We start from the raw sequence: 23,664 nt of genomic DNA, 5'->3' as shown, positions 1-23,664 counted from the left end.
CAGGAATATCCTTGGGAAGTTGTGCCTTGCTTTTCCCTGTGAAGAGAAATGTGGCCACACACAGTCTCAAGCTGCACTAAGGGAAATTTAGGTTGGGTATTAGGAAAAAGTGATAAAAGAGTGATAAAGTTCTGGAATGGCTGCCCGGGGAGGTGGTGGAGTCCCCATCCCTGGGTGTGTTTAACAAAGCCTGGATGTGGCACTGGGGGCCAGGGTTTGGTTGAGCTGTTGGGGCTGGGTTGGACTCAGTGGTCTTGAAGGTCTCTTCCAACCTGGTCATTCTGGGAATTCTGTGAACACCAAGTGATGCCCTGTACTGCCTTTTCTCTTTCCCATGCCCAGGTGCAAGCTGAGCTCAAGAGGAAGTGGCGGAGGTGGCACCTGGAGAGGTTCCTGGGCTCGGACATGAAGTACCACCACCCTTCCCTGGGCAGCAACGGCACCAACTTCAGCACCCAGATCTCCATGCTGACCAAGTGCTCGCCAAAGACGCGCCGCTGCTCCGGCTTCCAGGCCGAGTTCTCCCTGGTGTGAGAGGCTCCCCAGGCACTGAGCATCCCAAACTGAGACACGAGGATCCCTGGGGATCAGTGATCCCATGACAAACCCCTGTGAAATGACCTGCTCCGCATGAGCCAACAGAGGACACACAACTGGAAAAGCCGCTGGCGTCCAGGATGAGATCGGACGAGCCAAGAGGCAGAGGAACACTTTTGCTCTTGCTCTTTTCAGGCCTTTCACTCTTCAGTTTCAAGCCCTCAGGGACTGATAACTCTGAGGAATTGTCCAACTTAAGCTTCAGTTTCAAGCCCTCAGGGATTGATAACTCTGAGGAATTGTCCAACTTGCTTGAGGACAGCCTGGGAGATGCTGGTGTGTCATAAATAATGTACTGGGGGGTAAGGGAGGGAGAGCCTCACTCCTTGGTGGCTTTACCAGAACTGGCATCTCTCAAACAGACAAATTGCACTTTTTTTTTTTTTTTTTTAATGAGCCAGTAAAGGAGAGACAGAGGCAGGAAGCAGGAAAAAAAAAAAAAACCACCAAACATATGAATGTGCCAAAATTCCTGTGGATAAGAGATGATGATACAGCACCAAAGATGGTGCTGGGGACATGGGGAGAAGGGACAGGAGGAACATGAGCAGGAAGGGAGAGGCCAGCACATGGCCCCCACATTTTACACAGGTGGAGATGAAGCTGCAGCACCAGGAGAGCCCCTCAGAGGATGCCCCAGTGTGTTCTGCTATTTCCCCACCACCCTTGGGAGCAGAAGCTTTCCAGGAACCCTGTGGAAGAGCAGATCACTGAGAAGGAGCAGCATGAGCACCTTCTCTGCACTGTGTTGGTGACATGGTGTTTTGCTTGGTTGTGTTCCATGAACAGGAAACTCGATTTGCATGTATAAAAAGCAGGGCCAGATGACAAAAGCAGAGCACGGCTGTGTTTTTTTCATTTTCTCGAAGTTGTCCCATAGATCTCGGGGCATGGATGCACCCAGGATCATTAGGGATCAGGGGGAAATAATTGGGCTGTAATTCATTTGCACTTGCTTAGCACACACTGTCAGGAAAGGGAAATATAGGGCCCTGTAATCCTTAATTGAGTCAGAGCTGCCATAAGGAGCCACTCTCCAGATGAAAAAAATTCCTGTCACAGCAGCAGGTGAAATTGCTTTCATCAGGACAAGGTTGTCTCAGCACACAACTGGCACTCCAGGAGGGAGGAAGGAGTGCAGGAGCTATTAAATGGATTTCTTCTTCAGCTTTTCTGGGGAGCTTTCATCCTCTAGGAAGGCATTGTTAGATATTTAGGATGTGTGTGTGCATTTTACCTCTTTTCTGAAGGCCTGTTAGTTTCCATACAGGGGCAATTCCTACTTGAAGAATGCACATGGATCCCACTAAAACCAAGGGAGTAGGGTAGGAGTTTTTTTTTTAATTCTTGTTTTCGTGGTGGAGAGGAAAAGAAGAAATGCTAAAGCCCAGTCCTGCTCATCTGAGACAACCCACAATCCCAAACTCAGTCAGAAGACACAAAATTCAGGGATAGAGATGCTCATGTTTGTGTCCCACTCAACTGCATCAAGTGGCGTTGAAAAAGTTTTATGCTGAGGGTGGAAAATCCCTGCCCAGCTCATGAGTACCCTCAGTAACTGGGCTGCTCCCATCCTACTAAATCATGTCCTCATGAAGGAGTGTCTGGGTCACCACCACAGGCACCTGGAGAGGGAGGTGAGCTCCTCTTTTAGAGCTCAGAGATCTCTCTAGCTGCTTCATTTCTCCACAGTGAAATGTAGTTCAATGGAGGGAAGCACCTGCAGCCTGGTGGGGTTGGGGGTTGTTGGCCTTAAGCAAAGGGTGCCAACAAACCACACAAATCACAGGAGGAGACGTGCAGATCCAGCTCCTTTCTGAGTCCTGACAGGGCAGTGTTCCATGCTATGGCCATTCCAGAGCCTGTTACCAGCTGAGCTGGGTGCTCCCAAAGTATTTATCCAGGAGGGGGGCTGGAGTCAGTAAAGGGCCATGAGGAACTGATCCACCAAGAGCAAACGTGCAGTCCTGAGTTTGCAGGGAGCCAGCTCAGATCCTGGCACATGGCTACCCAGCCTGTGGGTCCTAAAACATTAGGAAGACATGAAAATTCCTGGAATTACAGTGCTGGTGATTCCAGGCTGGCCAGGTGTGAGCCAGCTCTGTTATGACTACTTTGCACTGAGCCCACATCAACAGTGAGGATCCAACTCTGACATGCCATAATATCATCAAAATGCAGCTCCCTGATTCCCAAAATACAGAGAAAACAAGAAGATGCTCAAAATTTCCCCACTTTTCCTGAATTGAAGCCTTTATGCCTTGACACCCCTCAAACAATATCCCATTGAAACCCACAATATTTTCAGAGGCAAGAACCTCTGAAGTGGTCCTGGTCAGAGTTCAAGAAGAGTTTGGACAGTGCTCTCAGGCATTTGGTTTGATTTTGGGGGTTGTCCTGGGCAGGACCTGGAGTTGGACTCAATGATCCTTGTGGGTCCCTTCTGACTCAGGATATGTTCTGTGACTCTCTTTGTGTTTGGTGCTTGTGTTGCTCTGCTGAGTTTTCAGGTCTGAATTTTCAGACCTGGATTAGGACTCACCCAGGAAATACTGGAGAAATCCCACCAGTGCCACCAGTTCTGCTGCTGTGCCTGGTTCAAAGCAAGGATTTGACCTGCATTTTTCCAGGTGAATGACTAACTTCAAGGAAGCCCAGAAGAAGCAAAGGAAAATTCAGTCTCAGCTTCCCAGTTGTCCCACTTGGTGTAAAATGTCTCGCTGGTTCAGAGTTTTGAAGCAATGTCAGTCTGGGAAAGATTGGATCCATCAGGCTGCAAAGCAATTCTCCCTGCTCATCTGTCATGGTAAATATTTATGCCCAACAAAACTGATGGGCTGCAGAGGAGCACTGCCCAGTCTTGGGAATGCATCCACTGTGGTATGAACTGGAATTTCAGGTCCCAGCCAAGCAGCAGAGGAGCTGGAGCACAGAGCTGTGGAGCAGAAGTGCAGCACCACTGCCAGCAGCCTCCTTTGTGGGATGTGAGGGAATCCCTTCCCATCTGTTCCAGGCAGCCTTGCTGGGGGGAAAGCCTGTGAGCCATCCTGAGACACACTGAGCATTTTCCCTCTGCTCCTCACCTTCCCTTTCCTCTCCCTGTGCTCCCCTTTCCCTCCCCATTCGCAGGAGGAAATTTGTGTTTGCAGCTTTTCCTGTGTCCCAGCCCTGTGCTAACCCAAGCCAGCACCAGTCATATGCCAAAGACAGCCAGGAAAGGTTTGCCTTTTGGAGATGTGACAGGGGAAAACCCCAGCTGGATATTTACCCTCACCACAGGCTCCTCTGCAGCCTGTCACGTTCCCCACCACGCTGTTCTGCACAGGAACCTGAAGATGGGCTCTTCCCTGAGCTGAGGGGCTCCTTCAAAAAGTGTGGAGTACATCAGCATGCCAGAGCTGTGCCCCCAGGCACCCTGCTCACAATTATTTCATCCCTGAACATCCAGCCATGCCTCCTTTCTGCTGTCAGGGGTGTTTGAGGGGTTAAGTGAACCTGCTGAATGGACCTGCTGTGACAGGCATGGCAATGTCAGCACGGCAGAGCTGCCAGCCCAGCTGTGTTCCAGGAAAACAGAGGAGCTGGGGGTGAAATCACTTTATAAAGAGAGAAATCTTTTCACTCTGGGGACGTGAGCAATCAAGTGAGTGATGACATTGGGATTGGGCCCTGTTTGACTGGCTCAGTGCTGGAATTTGGCTCCACAACTTGGCCTGGCCTACTCTGTTTTTCATCCAGCTCATCAATAAAATGGAATTCAAGGACTTCACTGCAGATGACAGCGTGGACTGGGCTGTCCTGGCCCCACACAGAGCACAGAACAGAGCTCAGCACTTTTGCTGCTCCCCCAGCTCCAGCCTGACCCCAAAACTGACCCCAGCAGGACAATTGCATCCATTTGCTGCATCAAAGATCAGAGGTGTGCCTCTTGAAATGTATTAAAGGAGAAAAGGAGACTCAGGGCTGCCCCCATCACTCTCTGCAGCTCCTGAAAGGTGCCTGTGCTCAGCTGGCCCTGGGCTCTTTCTTCAGCAGCACTGACACAACCAGAGCACACAGCCTCAAGCTGCACCAAGGGAAATACAGGTTGGATAGCAGGGAAAAGTTTTTCACAGGAAGAGTGAGAAAGTTCTGGAATGGCTGCCCAGGGAGGTGGTGGAGTCCCCATGCCTGGGTGTGTTTAACAAAGCCTGGATGTGGCACTGGGGGCCAGGGTTTGGTTGAGCTGTTGGGGCTGGGTTGGAACTCAATGACCTTGGAGGTCTCTTCCAACCTGGTCATTCTGTGAAAACTTCTTTTGCCTCTGTCAAAAGGCACAGATGTGTTTGAGGATCATGAATTGGGCTCCAAAACTCTTTATAGAAATAAAGCCAAATTCGGATCCTGCTTGCACCAATCAGCTCACGGCTGTGACTCCTGAATTACACCAGCATTAAACTGGGATTGGCCTTCAAAATAATTCCTTTTTCTTCATTCTGGAGATGCTTACTCCCTTTTTACATCAGGGATAGAGCAATCCCCTCCTGTTCTATACTTCAGGGATTGAATTATTAAATTTATTCATAAGTATAGAAAAATTAAAACATAAACAGTAAATTATTGTCAAGGTCTAGAGGTAGCAGGTTCAATGCTAACATTAGACTGTAGATATTTCTGTTCAGCTGGGTCCTGTGTTGCTTTGTGACCCTCACAAACAGCAAGAAATAAAAATATGACCAAGTTTAGGGTTTAGAAAAGAAATTCTGTTGCGGAATTTTAGGGGCATTAAAATCAAACAAATTTTTAAAATCAGAGTTGTGAATGCAGGAGCAGCAGCATTACTGCAGTTGTGGAATGAAAAGCAGAAAAGGCCAGAAGCTGAAAGATCTGAAGATTTTGTTTTATTTTTGGTTTGTTTGGGGTTTTTTGCTAGGAAACAAGTCATGTTTTTCTCCAGGAAGGTGTTGCTGGAGAAAAGATATTTTATACATGAACAAATCATCGTATTTCCTTTTTTTCTCTATACCCCACTGGGTTCCCATTCATCTCAAAAGCAATGAGGGTCATGTCTGTGCCACAGGGCAGAGGGATTAAACCCAAATCTCTGCTCCAATCTGATGGAAATGCTTTCAGAGAGAAATGCACCTGCTGATTAATGAAAGATTGATGGCAGCTTTTCAAAAGCAAAATGAAGTTCCAAAGAAAGCTCAGGAGTGAATCAACACCACTTGGCTCCATGGCAGGGATTAAAGGGGTTTAGGGGGAATTTTTTTGCCTCCATTCCTTCCAGCTTCACCTCAGGGTTTAAACAAGAGGGAAGGAAATATAGGGAAAGAAAACACAAAATAATTTCAGACTAAAAGGGAATCTCCCAAACTGGGAAGTGCCAACATGTGTCCCCATGAAACTTATTTTACTCTGACCACAGAGGTACACCTTGGTTTGATAAATGGCCTGTGGAAGCACAGGCGGACCAGCAGCAATGTCCCTTCTCTGGCAGGTGAATGCAGCTGTAACAGGAAAGCCCACATACAACATTCCTCCTGCTGTGTCCCACTGGGTGTTTGGCACAGCCCAGGTTCCCTCCCAGCCTTGGGCTTCCCCCCGTGGCATCTCTGCACCCTTAATGTGCCAAACCCCTGGGGACAGGGATTGCAATCCTGAATTCCCTGGCTCACAATGCAAATTTGCACTTTTCCCACCCCGGTGCTGATGGGGCCAAGCACCACAGAGCTGCATCCCTGGAGATGAACCTCGAAGAGCAGGGGCTCACACCCACTCACATCCACCCAGAAGGACTCTGCTGGCATCAGTCAGGCACTAAACTGCTGTAAAAAGGGAAAGATTCAAGTCCCAGGCTGGCAGGTGTGTGGTGGTGTTCACAGGGGTCCCAGGACGAGGGAAGAGATGAGAATCTTGACCCCATGTTTCAGAAGGCTGATTTATTATTTTATGATATATATTATAGTAAAAGAAAATTATATATTAAAACTATACTAAAAGAATAGAAGAAAGGATTTCATCAGAAGGAAGGAAAAGGAATGATAATAAAATTTTGGACTGACCAGAGAGTCCGAGACAGCTGGGCTGTGATTGGCCATTAATTAAAAACAACCCCATGAGACCAATCACAGATGCACCTGTTGCATTCCACAGCAGCAGATAATCATTGTTTTTCTTTTCCTCTGAGGCTTCTCAGCTTCTCAGGAGAAAAATCCCAGCAAAAGTATTTTTCAGAAAATACGTCCATGACAGCAGGTGGAGTCAGATGTCCCAAAATGTGGATTTCAATCCATTTCCTTTCAGTCAGTCAGCTTTTCATCCCCTCTCCAAACCCAGTATTTGCTTTTCAGTCTGATGAGGTACAATTACAGTGACTGACCTTGTTATTATGTCTAATTTCAGTGACTGACCTTGTTATTTCCCCTGGAGACCTGTGCAGATGCAAATATGGCTTTTAATCAGGAGTTTCTTGGGAGCACAGATCATCCTTTCCACCTCTTTCTGAATGCCCTAACTTGCATGATGTTCTATATCTTGAAGAGCCCAGGGTTTGAAATTCTGGTTATTTCTAGAATACTGTGAAATCACAGGGGAGAAAACAAACATTTGTGACAGGACTGTAAGGAAAATAATGCCCACTTGTGTTCTGAGGGCCAGACCCTGAGGACACACATATTGGCAGCAGCAGAGCACCAGTGTTTTATACCCAAGTTTTGTGGATATTGTACATTTGTACATAGAGGAGATCTGAAGAGCACATTTAAAAAGAAAAAAATAAATAAATAAACACATTTTTGATACTCAGATGATGATGATGATGATAAATCGAGTTCAAAGAGGCAGTTTTGAACTCAAAAGTGCATTTTTCAGAGCCTGTTTCAAACACCTCAAGCTGTGGGTCAGCAGCTGATGCCAGCTGACCCTTCTCACTCCAGCTGTGAACCCCTCTGCTCTGCCCTCCTGTAAATAGGCTTTGGCAGCAGAGGGTGATGGGCACGGGCTGTGAGCAGAGAATCTCTGTCTCCGTGGGCTTCTCTCTACCAGGTGCTTGTGATGTACCCTCCATGCCAGCAAGAACAGGCCTGCTTGCTCAGCACAGGTGAAATCTCTGCCTTGTTCCATGGCCTTTTGCCTGATGTTATTTATTTTTGGTCTGACTCTGTACATATGCAATGAAATGGCTATTTTTTTTTTCTTTTAATTTTTCTTTTTTCCTTTGTATTTGGTTCACCTCCTTGCTTCAGAGGGGGTTCTTCTCTGTGGTTGACACTGCTGAAAACAAGCAATAAAACCATCGTGAAGACATTGTGTCTGAGGTGTTGCCCCTGATATTTTAATTTATTCCTCACAGTCCTGGAGAAGACACAATGAGAAGGAAAACTAAGAAGGAAGTTATGAGCTGGGGAGGTTCTTGCTTAGAGTGAAGCATAATGGCTTCATACTTTGAAAGGTTAATCAGATAGACCAAATCACTCTTAAAATCAGAGAATCATAGAAATATTTGGGTTGGAGGGGACCTTTAAAGGCCATTTAGTCCTTGCAGTGAGCAGGGACATCTTCAAGTAGATGGGAGTTCTGAGGAGACCTTATTTGGGAACATCAATGCCAGCAGAAGAACCAGTACCGAATCCAACATAACTGACCCCAAAACCTCCTCCACTGCACGAGCTGGGTGCCTGGATGGTGCTTGGGAGGCAGGACTGACGCATGGAGGTGACAACCATGCAATCATGACCACACTGTGATCATTTTGTCACAATCCACGGGTGTGAGATGATTCCTGCATTCACAGGAACGTACAACCCCACACACAAATAGAGACTGTGGCTGGAATATCCTCCAGCAAACATCTTTATTGCTCAGAACAAAGCACAAGCCTTGCTCTGTGCTGGAGAAAAGCCCGGCAGGCAGCCGCAAGTGAACCATAATTGTTCACATCAAAGACATCATTTGATGCACACGAATATCAGGCAGTGAAAATAGATCTCAACAAGAGGTCAGTGAGCTTTTCCATGTCCATAGGGCCAGTTTGGACCCTTCTTAAACTGATTTACACCCAGTGCTGACACTGCTGAAAAAGGCCAAACCTACAACTGGAAATGACAGGTCCAGGCTATATTTGTCCTTCTTTCTGCATGGATTAACCACTTTCTTTTAAAATCAAGGGGTCTGATGCTCTGGGCCGTTCTGAGAAGTGAAGATGTTCGTACTGACTTCCACTGGATCTCACTGTGGGTTAAGCCAGAAATCAGGAAAACAGCTTGTGAGGGCTGGGGAAAGGGAAAACCAGACAATTACATTTATTCTGGGTCTGTAGAGGTGAGGATAATCCCATCCTGCCAAAAAACATCTTCCACATGAGGAACTCCAATCACTGCTCAGAAATTAATGTAAGTGGGTTTGATGAAGGTCACATGAGAAGTATGGAAAAAAAAAAATCAGCCCAAGCCTCTTTGGTCCCAGCTGTGTGTCCTGTGTGTCCTTCCTGGCTGGCAAAGAGCAAAGCATGGCTTTTCTTAGGCACGCACCATTATTCTGAATTTGATGGAACATGCAATCACAGCCTCTGGAACGCTTTGAGCTTGGCTTTTAGGGCTTCTCTGTGCAAGTTCAGTGTTCATGACTGCAAAAGCATCTTTCTCTATTAGAAAGAATCACGTTTAAAGATGGCAAATGACATCCTCTTCCTTTTATCCCCCATGGTTTCCATGGCAAAATACCAGGATGAGGAATTTGTGATCTCCACGATTATTAAAGCAATTTCCCATGTAGTGGATCAATTCCCATGTAGTGGTTAAATCATCTTCCCTCCACATGCAATTGGTTGTGTCTACACCCTCGCAGTGGGGATATAAACTGAACTGTGCCTCAGTACAATGCACAGAGGGAATTTGGCTGTCCTCAGCTCAGAGGGTTGTCCAAGGATCCCAAGGACACGTGGCACAAAGAGCCCAGGCATGGTGACACCGCTGTAACACTTTCTGAAAGCCCAAAAACCTCTTCTGACACTGGCAGTGCTCACAGGGAAATCATTCCTCCTGTAGAGCCCCTTTTGCATTTACTGCTTTGTTGGATCATAAGAACAAAGGCAGGTGAGTGGACCAGGTGGCTGCAAGCTCCATCCAACTTGGCCATTAATTAAAAACAACCACATGAGACCAATCAAAGATTGGTCATTGCAGTCATGAACACTTCCAGGGATGGGACTATTGATTCAACTGGGTTGAATTGTCCTGGGTGACAAACAGGAGTTCTGTCACTCAATACCAGCTCCAAATCAAGGAAGTGGCTTTTAAAGCACAGGGATGCCAATATTTGATGTGAAATAAACTAGGGTTGAACCAGCACCCACAGATTTGTCTTTTTCTCCTGAAAAGTGTCTGCACCCAAACATATTTTTTTTTATCTGAATCCACTTATGAAACTTATTTTACAGAGGAAGTAAAATACCACCAGCAAGACCCCAACACTGAGTTGGGCACTGCTGCCAAGAATCTGCCTCCCCCAGCTCTTACAGATTTACTGCTCTGGGATACCTAATTTAATGGCTGTTCCTTATCAGCCACTTAATCCTGAGCTCTTTGGCATAAAGCCATTAAAATCCATAATATTTCATTATGTCCTATCTGCACCCAGCTAAAAAAAATATGGGGATCTGGTAGAAATATGATCTCAGTTGGCAGCGATGAAGGAATTTATTACGTGGAATAGATTTATGTGTGTAATGTGATTTTTGGGTTGGAATGCATGCAAGCTTTCATTCCATCCCATCAAGTATTTCCTATCAAGTGGATCTAGCTGGCCACTAAATTCCAGCCTCCTCGTGTCCTCTTTCATTCTTTAGTTTAGGTAGGAGTCTAAACAGGGGGGCTCCAGGAATTCTGTGGCTTTTGGGAAAATTCCAAACACGTTGGTCCATGATGGGAGAAAGTCCCTCTTGGCTGGGTCTGAACTCAGCCCTTTCCCAGCTGGGGATGGTCACATTTCCAAGGATCTCTTTGCAAATTACCTGATTTGGAGAAGACTGGATGGTTTTATCCTCCCCCTGCTTCCATTACTGGCCAGGAACCCTCAGTTTCTGAGACAATTACTGTAATTTTGGCATGAACTGGGCAAGGATAAAGCTTGGAATCAAAATTATAGAGTACAACTCAATTCTGGGCCCTCAACAGCTCCCCCATCTCCAAGGAAAGATTTGGAATTCATCAGCTGGATCAGTGATTAGGGCTTGTGTGAGCAACTGATTGCATTTGTTTGGCTGCTGGGGAGAAAGGAGAGGAAAAAGGAAAAAGGAAAAAGGAAAAAGGAAAAAGGAAAGGAAAGGGCCCAGGCTAAACTGAATGTGCTTTATTTTGAACAAAATCTTAAAACACACATGCTATGATTTTTTTTCCCCTGAAAATAGAATCATAAAAATACCTCTTAAATAGAAATTTTACTGTGATATGAAAAGGATCATTTCACTTCAGCCATTTGAAAATACAGAAAAAGAAAAGAGAAAAGAAAAAAGAAAAGAAAAGAAAAGAAAAGAAAAGAAAAGAAAAGAAAAGAAAAGAAAAGAAAAGAAAAGAAAAGAAAAGAAAAGAAAAGAAAAGAAAAGGATAGCACTGCCTCCCTCCCGCTGACTCATCTTAGTCAGGGCAACTAAATAAAGTGAGGGCAACAGTTCAGATCAAGACTGAGTCCTTGCTTTGGACCACCTGCTCTAGTGGAAAGTGTCCCTGCCCATGACAGGGGGTGGAACAAGGGGGTTTTTAAGGCCCCTTCCAACCCAAGCCATTCTGGGATTTAATATCCAACTGCATCAGTTCATTTTTTCTATGTACACAATGATTTATTTGTCTGTAGTTATAATACACATCATTCTCGTGGCAGGTGAGAAACACAAGGGCTGTTCTGTGGAGCTCAGGAGCAGCAAGAGTCAATGAGCACCTTTTCTAACATCAAAAAAAAAAAAAAAACATGTATAGAACTCAGCAGCTCTCATCATTCAAATCCTGTCTAATTACAGTGCAAAATGTAAATTAATGCAATGTTCTTTGGAGAGCTGCTCACATCCATAGCAATATGCCAGCTCTGGAAGCTGCCCAAGCCTTGAACAGGAGTGAAATTCTTCAGATTCAACATCAAGTGCTATGTTCTGTTCACAAGGAAAAAGCATTTGAGGTGTCATTAAGGCAAAGTTTAAAGCAGAAATTGCTCCAGCAAGAAATTTCCAGGGAGCTTTTGAGATGGGGTCCCACACACACAGCTGGAACACATCTCTTGTCAGGAGGTAAACAAGTCCTTGAGGAGCCGAGGGCTGGCAGGGTGCTGGAGAAGTGCAGGCTGACACACAGGCTTGAAGCACTTCAGCAAGGAAGATAAATCAGAGTCCTCACTGGTGTCATCTGTCTGCAGAAGCTCACTACCAAAGCTTTTACATTTCAGGAACAAAAAAAAAAAAAAAAAAATTAAAAAAACCCAACAAATTAAAACTAACACAGCACAGCTTGGTGAGGTGGACAATGAAAATTTCCTTTATTCTGAATTTCTGTTAATTCTGAACCCTTATTTAAAGCTGTCCTGACCTTTTCCAGGTGTGAGCACTTCAGTTGGATAGGTTTGCTTTCCTCACCCAACCTTAGCAGGGTGAGCACAAATTCCTCACATCAGAAACAGATCCCAAAAATAGAATTCAGCCCTAGAATGTGGACAAACCTTCCACCCAATGTATCTCTCCAGAAAAACAGTGTGTCTCTACAGAGAGAAGCTGAAAAACTACATTTCATTGCATGTAGAGCAACGCTGGTTTCCCTCTGCTGGGTGGGAGAGGGTGTGAAAAACTACTGTCAGCTTTGTAAACACAAAGAGAATTGTTATTTTATTTTTGCATGTTTGTTATTTTAGTATTGACTTTCTGGGAGAAAATCTTCTCACCTGGTTTTAGGTGTCAATTAAGCAGCTATTAATGGCAGAGCCACTCACTGGAACTCATTTCTAGGGAGTTCTTGCCGATGTAGATTCACTTTAGGGGGAAATTCATCTGTGCAGGTGCAGAAGATAAATTTATCCTCAATTTAAATATACTTAAATAACCCCGGGTTGTCTGATTTAAGACTTTGGAAACTAAAAGACAGAGATGACACTGAAATTCCCAATTTTTCTCTTTGAAAGGGGCAAAATGTGCCCCACATAAAGTCCTCCTTCTCCTGAATTCATTGCATGGAAACCATACAGGAGGGATTTAGGGACTCCTGATGGGTGTGACCTCCTCTGCAAAGGTCTAAGGTGATGACTACAGAGGTGCTGCCAAGGAGAACCTGGACTTGTCAGGTCTTTATCTTCTTTCCTGCCTCTGTCAGGGTTGGGATTGAAAGTGCTCAAGATGATATTTTGTGTTCAGACTCAGATGTTTATCAGTTCTTATCTATGTCCCACTCTCACAAACCCTGAGTTCTACAGCACTTCACTAACAAACTACAAAAATGGAGCCCCATCTCTCTCTCTATTAAGGATAAACTGCCCAATTAAGAAATGACACCGAAATTATTTTTACTTTTAACCCAATAACCAACCACCCATGGCTGCAATGGGGACTTTTTATCCAATTACACAAAACCACCCAAACCCATGGAGGAGAAGGTGAAGAAGAAGAAGAAGGTGAAGAAGAAGAAGAAGAAGAAGAAGAAGAAGAAAAAGAAGAAGAAGAAGAAGGTGAAGAAGAAGAAGAAGGTGAAGAAGAAGAAGAAGAAGAAGAAGGTGAAGAAGAAGAAGAAGAAGAAGAAGAAGAAGAAGAAGAAGAAGAAGAAGAAGGTGAAGAAGAAGAAGGTGAAGAAGAAGAAGAAGAAGAAGAAGAAGAAGAAGAAGGTGAAGAAGAAGAAGAAGAAGAAGAAGAAGAAGAAGAAGAAGAAGAAGAAGGTGAAGAAGATGAAGAAGAAGGAGCAGCTTCCACCCTAAGACCTCCATCTTGCTTTATATCCATTCCTGTATTCTAAACCCTTAAACTCTGAGTTTCCCACCCTGTGATCTCACACACTTCTATCCAAACTCCACACCCACAATCCCAGTTCTACCATTCCATTTTGGAAGCTTCTCCAGGGCCTCAGGTCAGTGCAGTGTTCTCTTGGGGGTCAGTGCCTGGCAGCACAGAAATCTGAAATTCTCAGCAGCCAGGGCTCCAACTGGACATCCAAGGAATGGATGGATCACCAGTGTCCACAGCTGTCCTTGGCCTTCTGAGGCACAGCTGCTCTGGTTCCTGTCAGATCAGTGAATACAAAAATTGCTAACAAGTTCTTGTGAATAAAAATGTGTGTCATGGGAAACAACACCAGTAGAAAAGGTGTGATGAAGAAGATGCACACAAACCCGTTTCCCTTCAAAGCTGGGGAAGGAAAGTGACAACAATTATAGTTTTGTTTGAAATACACACCTGCACACCTCACAGGATGTCCAATACTCTCTCCCTCTCCTTATAGAAATAATTGGGGTTTGCTTCTGTTCTACATTAATATCGAAATCAAATTCTTATCATAAGAATTTTTTGGTGAGCAATGCATATGGAAACCTTGACTATTAGAGTATTAATAAACACTTGTCACCAAAAGGACACTGCTGTTGTTAAGAACATAATTATCTTTACTACATTAGCACTTAGAGAATGTTCCTATTGTAAGAAAAACATAAATTCAGAGCTTTTAAAGAAAGTAGAGAAAATATTTTCTACCTCCAGTAATACACCCAAAACGCATGACCTTGGCTCAGTAACAGAAACAATTTTTTGGGGCTCTATAGGTTCAACAGAGAGAATTTGACTGTGGCTCCAGCAAAGAGAGATTATCTGGGAGGGAGTAACCCCCAGATGATCATTAATACAATTACTTTCCTTGTGGGTTGTAAAAAGCTCTTTCTTCCCCAAAGACAAAATGACAACAAACCCGAACTTCAATTTATTCCATTTCTTTACTAATGGAATATTAATTTTTGTTTTTCACAGGGCTGTTTGGGAGGTTGGGGTTTAATATATTGAAATTGCAGCTGTGTGTATTTGAATTATTTATGCAGCCAGACATGTAGGCTGTGATTAAGCTTCTTATTTGGTTGTAACACAAGGTTCATTTCTCCTGCTCGTTGATTTAGCGCGAGGAAACCTTCCCCACAGCTCTGCTTCACGATAAATAGCTATTGGCAGATAGAAATGTCAGGTTTACCCTCCAGATGGGAGCAATAACAGACCAGACCTTTGCTTGTTCCATTTATCCTGCTGCACGTGTGACAAGATCTGTGTGCTGCTCTCTGCTGACTCTGTCTCTTCTCCAGTGCACGATTACATCGAGGCATTTTTCTACAGGTTCATTTTGTGGCTACAAAAAAAACAGCTCAGCATCCATGAAACCAGCTCAGAAAAACTTCTCAGGCCAAATTTTCCACTTTGTCATGAGTCTGTGAAAGTTGAAATCATGTTTTCATTTCCTGGGTTGCATTTTTACAGTGAATCTCTTTATAATCATGGGAGATTTGGTCAGTACCATGGAATCCCAGAATGGTTTGGGTTGGGAGGGAGCTCAAAGTTCATCTCATTCCAACACCTGCCACGGGCAGGAGCACCTTCCACCATCCCAGGCTGCTCCAAATTCTGGCCTTGGACACTTCCAGGGATCCACAGCTTCTCTGGGCACCCTGTGCCAGGCCCTCCCCACCCTCACAGGGAAGAATTTCTTCATGATATCCAATCTAAACCTACTCTCTTTTCAAGCCCCACAGCATCTGCTACAACTCTCCAAGCCTGTTTTTGGGCAGTTGAAAACCTCACTCAAAGTGCCCATTTCTTTCCTTGAATAAAGGATTCCTTGGGGCTGTCTCAGCTGGAGATGTCAGATCATCAGTGTCTGATGCCTGGCCAGGACAATCCACCCACTGTTGCATATTGTGATTTTTTTTTGACTGTAAGTGCTACAAAACAAGGAGCTTTTTTTTTTTTCCTTTGGGTGAAAAATCTATTAATCTGAATTTTAATTTATTGTTTGGGACAGTTCTGGACAAGCCAGTACAGTCCAAGGGCAACACTATGGTTTCCAATATCCCAAACAGAAAAAAAAAAAAAAACTCTCTGGATAAAGCTGCCACTGTGGGAGAAACGAGGCTGTAGCTGATGATGGAGCCAAGATCTGTGGCCTTCAAAATGCTCACACAGCTCCTGCTTTCCTCCACCTTCTCCATTTCCTCCCTCTTCCTGCACATGAAGAGCCTGCTCTCAGCTCCTTCAGGAAGATTTAAAATTGTTTCCCTGCACTTTCTAAGTGTCTGGAAAAGGCAACTGACAGCAATGGAATGGACAACCACTGTATATCATAGGGAATTATGTAATTCCATTACCCAATGTGGTTTTCAGAGCACTTCATCCCTCCCTGGTGACTTAGGAATGCATTTATCTGATGTCTTTGCTTATTTTTATCAAAGCACTTCAGTGACTGAGCTGGAATCGCATTTTTCCCATGTTTTATTTCCAGTTTCTTGCTCTCCAGGAGGATGTAAACACTTTTGCACTGCCCACAACCCCAGAGACGGCACGAGGGGGAGGGAAGGGGCTGCTCCCAGACAGGGTGACCTTGCAAACACCAGCCATCAAAACACCAAGAACTTCATGCAAGAAGAAGGGTTTGCTGCTGGGACTTTTTGTCCTGGCTCAGTTCCTCATACCATCTAGGAACATGGCATGCAAAAGGGTCATCCACCTCAATGCCTTTGAATTTTAAAAATGGCCAGAATCCTTTTTGGCTTTTCCCTGCTGCTCCTCCTCCTCACAGCTGCCTGTGTTGGTGCTGATGATGCTTCTCCAAATTAGCTTTGGGCTCCAAAAATACATCACAGTAGCTGCAAGTTGTCCATAGAGTTGTAGTGTCACTGTTGTGCTGAGGAAGAGTGAATAAAGTGACATAAAGACTCTAAGTCAGAAGGTAAATGTAAAGTTTATGAGACACTATACATTTTTTTATAGACAATTAAAATAAAGCTGAACCTGATTGGTCCTCAATTAGCACTCTTCATTCTATTGAATATAGAATATAATGTTATATATTATACAGAATATAATATTCCTTCTATTATTCTATATTCTATATTATATATAGAATAATATTATTCTATATATAATATAGAATAATAGAAGGAATAGCATCCTTCTTGTAAACACCTTACAAGAAAACAACACTAGTTGTAAAGATTAGGAATTATTTTAATTTTTTTCCTCTGAACTTTCCTAAAACTTCACAGTCTGGGAAAGTTTATCTGACTCTTTTTCTCACCAGACTCTCAGCATCCACATTGTAGGATGTCTAAGAGGGAAGCAAAAGCAGGAAAAGAAGGTCTTGCTGGAGAAGAAGCTGACTGAACAACCTCACCAGTGCCCTAAATAGAAAAGTGAAAGACTCATTTTCTCTGGCCCTAAGAGAAATTAGGACAGCTTGTGTCCTCACAGATAAACTGACTCTGGAGCAAAAAGTCACATTTTCCATACTGGCTTCCAGAAGCGTTTCCACAAACACTCCCCCCACAAAATCCAGCTGTAAATCAGGTATTTGAGATTTAGTTTCCCAGGCACTGGTGGGATTTAGGGCAGCTTCTAGACCTGCAGAATTCAAGGAGTGCTGTGAAAGGCTTGAGCCGGTGGTAGGAAGGAGTGGCTGACTCACAGCTGCTGGTAGAGCTAAGCTTGAAATCCAATGTAAAAAAGAATTATAATTAAATTTATTTAAATTTAAATTTATTTAAATTTATATAAATAAATTTATTAAATGTAATAATTAAAGGTAAAAAAGGCCAAACACGTTTCACCTCTTTTTGTCCCTGTTCTCACTCATCCCCTGACCTTGTTGGCTTGCTGCAATTATTACTCCTTTACCACAGAATATCTCCTCGCAGCATCTTTGGGGAATGCCTGATATTTGTCTACCAAGCAAAAACCACAGAGAAACAAGGATGTTGAAGAGGCATTCACAGATCCCCAAACAACCATGAGTGGCTCTGTGTTTGAGGCAAAAAGCTGGTTTTATTTGTCATCTTCCAGACACCATCATTTCTGCCCACTGACCAGAGCAGAACTTTTTCATCCTGTGATAAATTCACTGTCATTCTACTCAAACTCTCGTGGCTTGTAACTCCTCACACAAAGTTGGGAATTGTTTCCATGGGCTGAAATCAAAGGCACAGGTGTTTGTGAGTCTGTGCCAAGGTCTCTGAGCCCCCTTGCAGGGACCCAAGTCCTCCAGGGCAGCCAGAGCAATGTCCTGGGTTCTGACATGCAGCTTTGTGTGCTGCAGCTTTGCACTTTCCTGCAGGCTGTGTTGGAGCCTTTGTGCAGGGGGATGCACAAAGTCCTGTGGAAATCAGAAAAATAGAAACTTTCACAGACATGGAAGGGTTTGATTTTCAGCCTTGGGAGAAGCTTGGATTGATGTAAAAATACAATACACAGATATTAAACAGAAAAATCAGAAACTTATGTTTCTGTAGTTGTAAGTAGGAATATGCTCTAAGTAAGTGAGAAATCGTACTGATAAGATGGTGAAGGGTTTATAATGTAGGGGTGTGGCTGTATGGAGTGAGCTGAGAGCTTAGAAGTTATAATAGAAATATATTTATGCATGTGAGACAAAAGCCCATTGGATAAAAGTATCCACAGGGCAGGACAAGTAAAGGTGATAGGTCAGAAAAGCAAAATAAACCCTGGGACAACTGTCCATTGGGTTAGAAAGTTCTACATTGTCTTGTAACAAAGAAATTATGACTACTCTGAGCTATGGCCGACTGCTTGCTCCTCTAAAATCTCACAGCCTCTGAGACTGGAGTTTATCTGAGCAATAAACCATTCTTAGGGCAAAAATAGCCCCATCCCTTCATTATTAGGGGTGGCAATGATGGTGTCCCAGGGGGTTGCACAGCACGTTGCCCTTTCTGCACGCCAGAAGTTAAAAGCACTCGGTGAGAGGTGTGTCCTGCCCAGCCTGGCCCCTGTAGGAGCTGTAAACATTAACATGCACAGGAGCTGCTCTCTCCTTGCTCAAGAGGTGCAGTGCACTGGCAGGGAGCCCAAAAGGAGGAGGGAGAAGGGCCTGGCAGCTGTTGGAGGCACTTGAAAGAGAGATCAAAGCATATTAACTCATTGTCCTTCTCCCATTCCCCATTTCCACAGCATGAAGAAAAATCCTTCTTTTTCTTTCCTGTGAATGATACCTCAAGCAACTGTTCCCAAGTGCAGGAATGATCCCTAAGGTCCCTTTTAACACAAATCACTCCTTAATTCTCTGAATCTTTTTCTCTGGGCTTTGCCATGATGGAGGCACAGCAGGAGGAGCAGGTTTGGATGTGGTTCAGATGAGCTTTTTCCACGTCTCTGCACCAGCCTGTGGAAAAGGAGGAGCTGCATTCATTCCTGCCCTCCCTCAAGGAGCCCTGGGTGATTTCTGGTCTGGAAGTTCTGCTGCATCCCTGCATCAAACCTGAGGAGCAGCTGAGTGTTGGTAGAGCAGAAATAAACAGAAAATCAAGGGGTTTCCCTCAGGTGCTACAGCTCCTTCTCTAAAACATCTGCTACTGTGGCAAAGACTCTCCTTTTGTCCAAGGACAGTTTTCTGGACTTTTGTCACATTTACAAGGGGAAATGGCTTTGATTTGAAGAGGTCAGGTTTAGATGAATATTTGGAAGAAACTGTTCCCTGTGAGGGTGGGCAGGCCCTGGCACAGGTGCAGCTGTGGCTGCCCCTGGATCCCTGGCAGTGCCCAAGGCCAGGCTGGACAGGGCTTGGATCACCCTGGGATGGTGGAAGGTGCCCCTGCCCAAGACAAGGGGTTGGAATGGGATGAGCTTTAAGGTCTTTTCCAACCCAAAGCATTCTGTGGCTCCATGAAGGACCACAGTGGCACCGGTGCATTGCCCTGTGACTCTGCTACCACAACACCAGGTTTGAAAATTGGATTTAACCACGTAGACAGTCCTGTTAACAATTGAAATGATGGCCACAAAGTGCCAGGGAACATTTCCAGACACCCAAATTGATCAATCCTGCAGTGATATTGCTACAATACTCCTTGCTGTGCCTTGTGCTGAGGATAAATGGCACATTCCCAAAGAATTTCTGGGAGTGTCCCATGGGGGAAGGTGGAGTGGGTCATTGCTGATGAACATTTTGGATGGAAACATTTTGAAAAGTCAAGAGTTTAATAAAATAGAAATGGGCCATTCCAGCAGGCCCCAATACCAGAGAAGGATCCCAAACCTATTTCACCCACTGCAGTAGCTGTATCCTTTGTGTTTATTCCACATTTTTTCTGGATCCCTTTGCACTGTCAGACCTTACAGGTCAGAAGGGCATTGCTGGGGCAGCAGGATGGCATGAACAGCATCCCTAAGCTGGTTTTAGGGTGTCTGAAGTGCCACCAAAACCACTCATGAGGAGGAAACCTGACCTCAGGGCAACCCCTGCTCTCCATGGATTATGATTTTCTTTCTCCTCTCCCCAGACTTTGCAGAAATGGGCATTAAAATTCATGCATTGCTCCATGTAGGATTGATGAGGTGACCGTGGATGCTCTCCTCCTGGTAGAGCTTTGAATTTATAGGATATTTCTATTTCTATGTTTTATTTATAAGAAATACATCTATATTTATGCTTCTTTCATATTTATGTTTATATTTAAATTGATGCTTAGATATTTATATTCCTATTATCTACTTTTAGCAGCAAATATTTCACAGGCCCAATGATCACATCTCCCTTCAGCCTTGCAGGCAGTGCAGTGACTCATTCCAGCCCTCTGTAATTCCTCTTCTCTCTGAGTCTCTCCTCAAGGCAGACAAGCCATGTAAATGAATTGGTCTGGTTTGTAACTTGTTTATTGGGATTTCACCTCGGGGGCAGCATGAGGCAGATGGGAGAGGATTTTTCCCCTTATCCTTCTCTTTAGCATTGCCCAAGTCCCACTGGTGTTGCCCAATTCTTGAAGGTTTGGCTTTGCAGATTTAAAAATGCTTTTGAAATGCAACTTCAGTGCATAATACCTCATTAAAAAAAAAAAAAGGGAACAGGGCTGGAATCCCTCAAACAGATTGTAAGGTGAAGGAAGGAAAAATGTCCCTGCCACTGGAACCGGCTCAACCATTCCAGAAACACATTCCCTGTAAAAGTCCCAAAAGGAAAAACAGGATGGAAAGGCATGCCTAGCCCAAATTGTTCAGTTTGTGAGGAAAACAGGAAAATGCAGTGAGCATAATGTATATTTTTATATTTATAAAAATGTTTGGGGCATATTTGTAGGCTGAAACTTCATGCAGAGATTTGTGGGGCCAGTTTCTCACCTCCACTCAGGGGAGAGCAATAGATCCATGTCCAGGTAGTGGTCCAGAATAGGAATTATTTGGGATCTCTGCAATGCTTCCTGGTACTGCCCCTTTTCTTTTCTCAGCCTTTCATGGCCAAAACAATTTTTGGCAGAGGGGAAATGGGATTTTTTACTGTGATGGTGAAAGTGGAATACTGGGTGCCTGGGGAAAGAGCCTGGCAAGGTTTATTTTCTCCTGTGCTTTAAAACCAGTCAGCTGAGTGTCTCTACTCCAGATAAATACTATGTGTTCTATGATTGGATCTATAAATGAGATTTTTGGAGGGTGGTTTAGGTGCTAATCAACAATGAAGCAGCATTAAACTGCCCCCATCCAGTTACTTTTAACTCCAGCAAATGGTTTTTCATAAAACTACATCTCTGTCTTGGATATACCTTAAAGATTATGTCAGCACAGTGAGGGCTTCATCCAGCAGTCAGAGAAATAAATGGAAATACTTGTCTTGACCTCAGGAGGAGGTGGGGAAAGCTGGATGAGGTGAGGCCTGGCACAAATGGAGACATCACTCCCAGCAGTGGCAGAGGAAGTGAGAAAGATCCTCCTGAAGTCTCTCTGTGCTTCTTCTGTGCTGGAAAACTGTGAAAACCCAGGGCACTGGGAATGTTTCTGTGTCTGCTCTGGGCTGCCCTGACCCCCAGGGCAGCACTGACTCTGACCCTCGTTCATGGAGAAAGTTCCCCAGACTTCAAGATAGACTGGAACCCACAAAAGTGTGAAATAGATTATAGAGAGCAGTGCAGGTGTGTCACTGGGGGAGAAATTGAGGTTTTGGGGTTTTTAGTGTGTTGTGGATGGCAGCAAGATGGAGGGCACAGGGTGTCATCCTGGGTTTCTGCTCCATGCTTCTTCTTCCTCTTTCTCCATGGGTTTGGGTGGCATTTTGTAATTGGGCAGAAAAGTCCCCATTGCAGCTCTGTGGGATCAGTGATTGGGTTCAAAGGGAAAATAATCCAGGTGTCAGCTCTTCATTGGACAGTTTAGTCTGAAAAGACCTTGGAACAAGAGATTGTGGCCATTTTGTGCCTTCTAATGAAAAGCTGCTGAACTCCCAGCAGTGAGGCTGTTTTACTGATAAGAGATAATAAACACCTGAGTGTGAACATGAACTACTGTCTCAAGTGCCTTCAATCCAGACCCAGAGAAACCCACAACTGGAACCACCACAGAAAATCCTTTGTTTTGACAGAGCACCTCAGAAATGCATGGATTTAACCAAAAACCACTAAAGCAGTGTCAGCCACAGCTCTGGGCTCTTCTGTGACAGTGACCCTCAGCCTGGCCCAGGGCGATGCCTGCTGAGCCACAAGAAGATTTTCCTCCTCAGGTGTGAGGATCTAGTCCAAAGCCACTGGAGCAAATTTTCCCCCTTTTGCAGGAAGATAATACAGATATCAAATTTAGAAGTGACATTTCTTGCTCCATTCATGGTTTTGTTCATTGAATTAAGGACATTAATTTTTCTTTGAGTGAGCTCTCAGCAGAAGATATCCAGAAAAGCACTCACTCAAAAGAAAAAAAGTCTAAAACCACTCTTGATATTTTTTTACTCCAATATTTGCAATATTTAATCAACTTCCATCCAACTGTCAAGCTCCAAGCCTGGCAGTTAAATCACATCAGGGCATTCAGGTTGCTGCCTGCAGGTTTTAGACTGGGATCAAGGTTTTAGACTGGGATCAAGGTTCTAGTCTGGGATCAAGGTTTTAGACTGGGATCAAGGTTCTAGTCTGGGATCAAGGTTTTAGCCTCATGAGGGCTTTTCCCACAGTGACACATCCCAAATTCCTTCCTGGCTGTCCACAGGAACCCCAAGCCGGCAAACAGTTCCCCAGCATGACAAATCTACCAGTCTGTACAAGAATGGGAGCTAATTGGAAACCTACAGAGAATCCCAGAATTTCTAAGGTCAGAAAAGACCTCAGAGATCAAATCCAGAAGATCTGTGTTTGTCTTGCAGGTTGAACACGTTGCCATCAGCAGAACAAGTGCCTTTACAAAGACCTTCTCCATGGAATTGGGAGCAAGTTTCTATGGCAAATTACTGTGTCCTGCAGGCAGCAAAGTTAATTTGGAAAGAGGCAGCTGAAATAGTCTGGGCTTTTACCAGCACCTGACTGTAGCCAGCAAGGGTTAAGCATTAATTTTGAAAACCCCAGTTTCAGGATAAATTAACAAATCGGATGCATTGGGAACCAGGCCTAGATAATTTTCCAAGAATCTCTTTAACAGTTCTCTCCTTTATCAGACAGAGGAAGGAGAGACATAAAGAAACAGCACAGATAGTTAAAGGTCACCCAGAAGTCAAAGGTGAGAATAAAAACTGCACCTTTGCCACCCCAATCCAGCCACTGCAGCCACTGGGCTTCCCAGCTGGGGCAGAAATGGGGTGGGAGGGCCCTGATGAGTCTCTCCATTGGCCTCATTAGGATTTGGATCAAATATTGAGGCTATTTTTTTCTCTGTTCCCCCATGGAGCTGTGCTCTTAAATGATTTATGCAAATGAGGTGCATCTATTAAATTTGCAATGCTGCAGGCATCAATATGCAAGTGTTAGAAACAGTTCTGTATTCAAGAAACCTGAGAAAAACCCTGATTTTCCCCTGAAAAAATGAATGCTGAAGGAGCTGGGATAAAGCTGATTCTTTCAAGTACATATTTAAAGAAAGGCAGAATAATTTCCTATGTATCCCTGCCCTCTATTATT

At 44.3% G+C, this 23,664-nt stretch overlaps 1 protein-coding gene across 1 annotated transcript in view; it reads left to right on the top strand.

Moving 5' to 3' along the window:
- Positions 1–909, top strand: part of VIPR1 (vasoactive intestinal peptide receptor 1) — a 113,880-nt gene extending 112,971 nt beyond the window's left edge. Inside the window, exon 13 of the mRNA XM_066555149.1 lies at positions 343–909. Coding sequence (XP_066411246.1) covers positions 343–534 — 192 coding nt within the window. The 3' untranslated portion in view covers positions 535–909. The remainder of the gene's footprint in view (positions 1–342) is intronic.
- The last annotated feature ends 22,755 nt before the right edge of the window (positions 910–23,664 follow it).

Source organism: Molothrus aeneus, chromosome 1, assembly GCF_037042795.1.
Source record: "Molothrus aeneus isolate 106 chromosome 1, BPBGC_Maene_1.0, whole genome shotgun sequence".
Classification (NCBI taxonomy): Eukaryota; Metazoa; Chordata; class Aves; order Passeriformes; family Icteridae; genus Molothrus; species Molothrus aeneus.
This window is presented reverse-complemented; position numbering and strand designations above follow the sequence as displayed.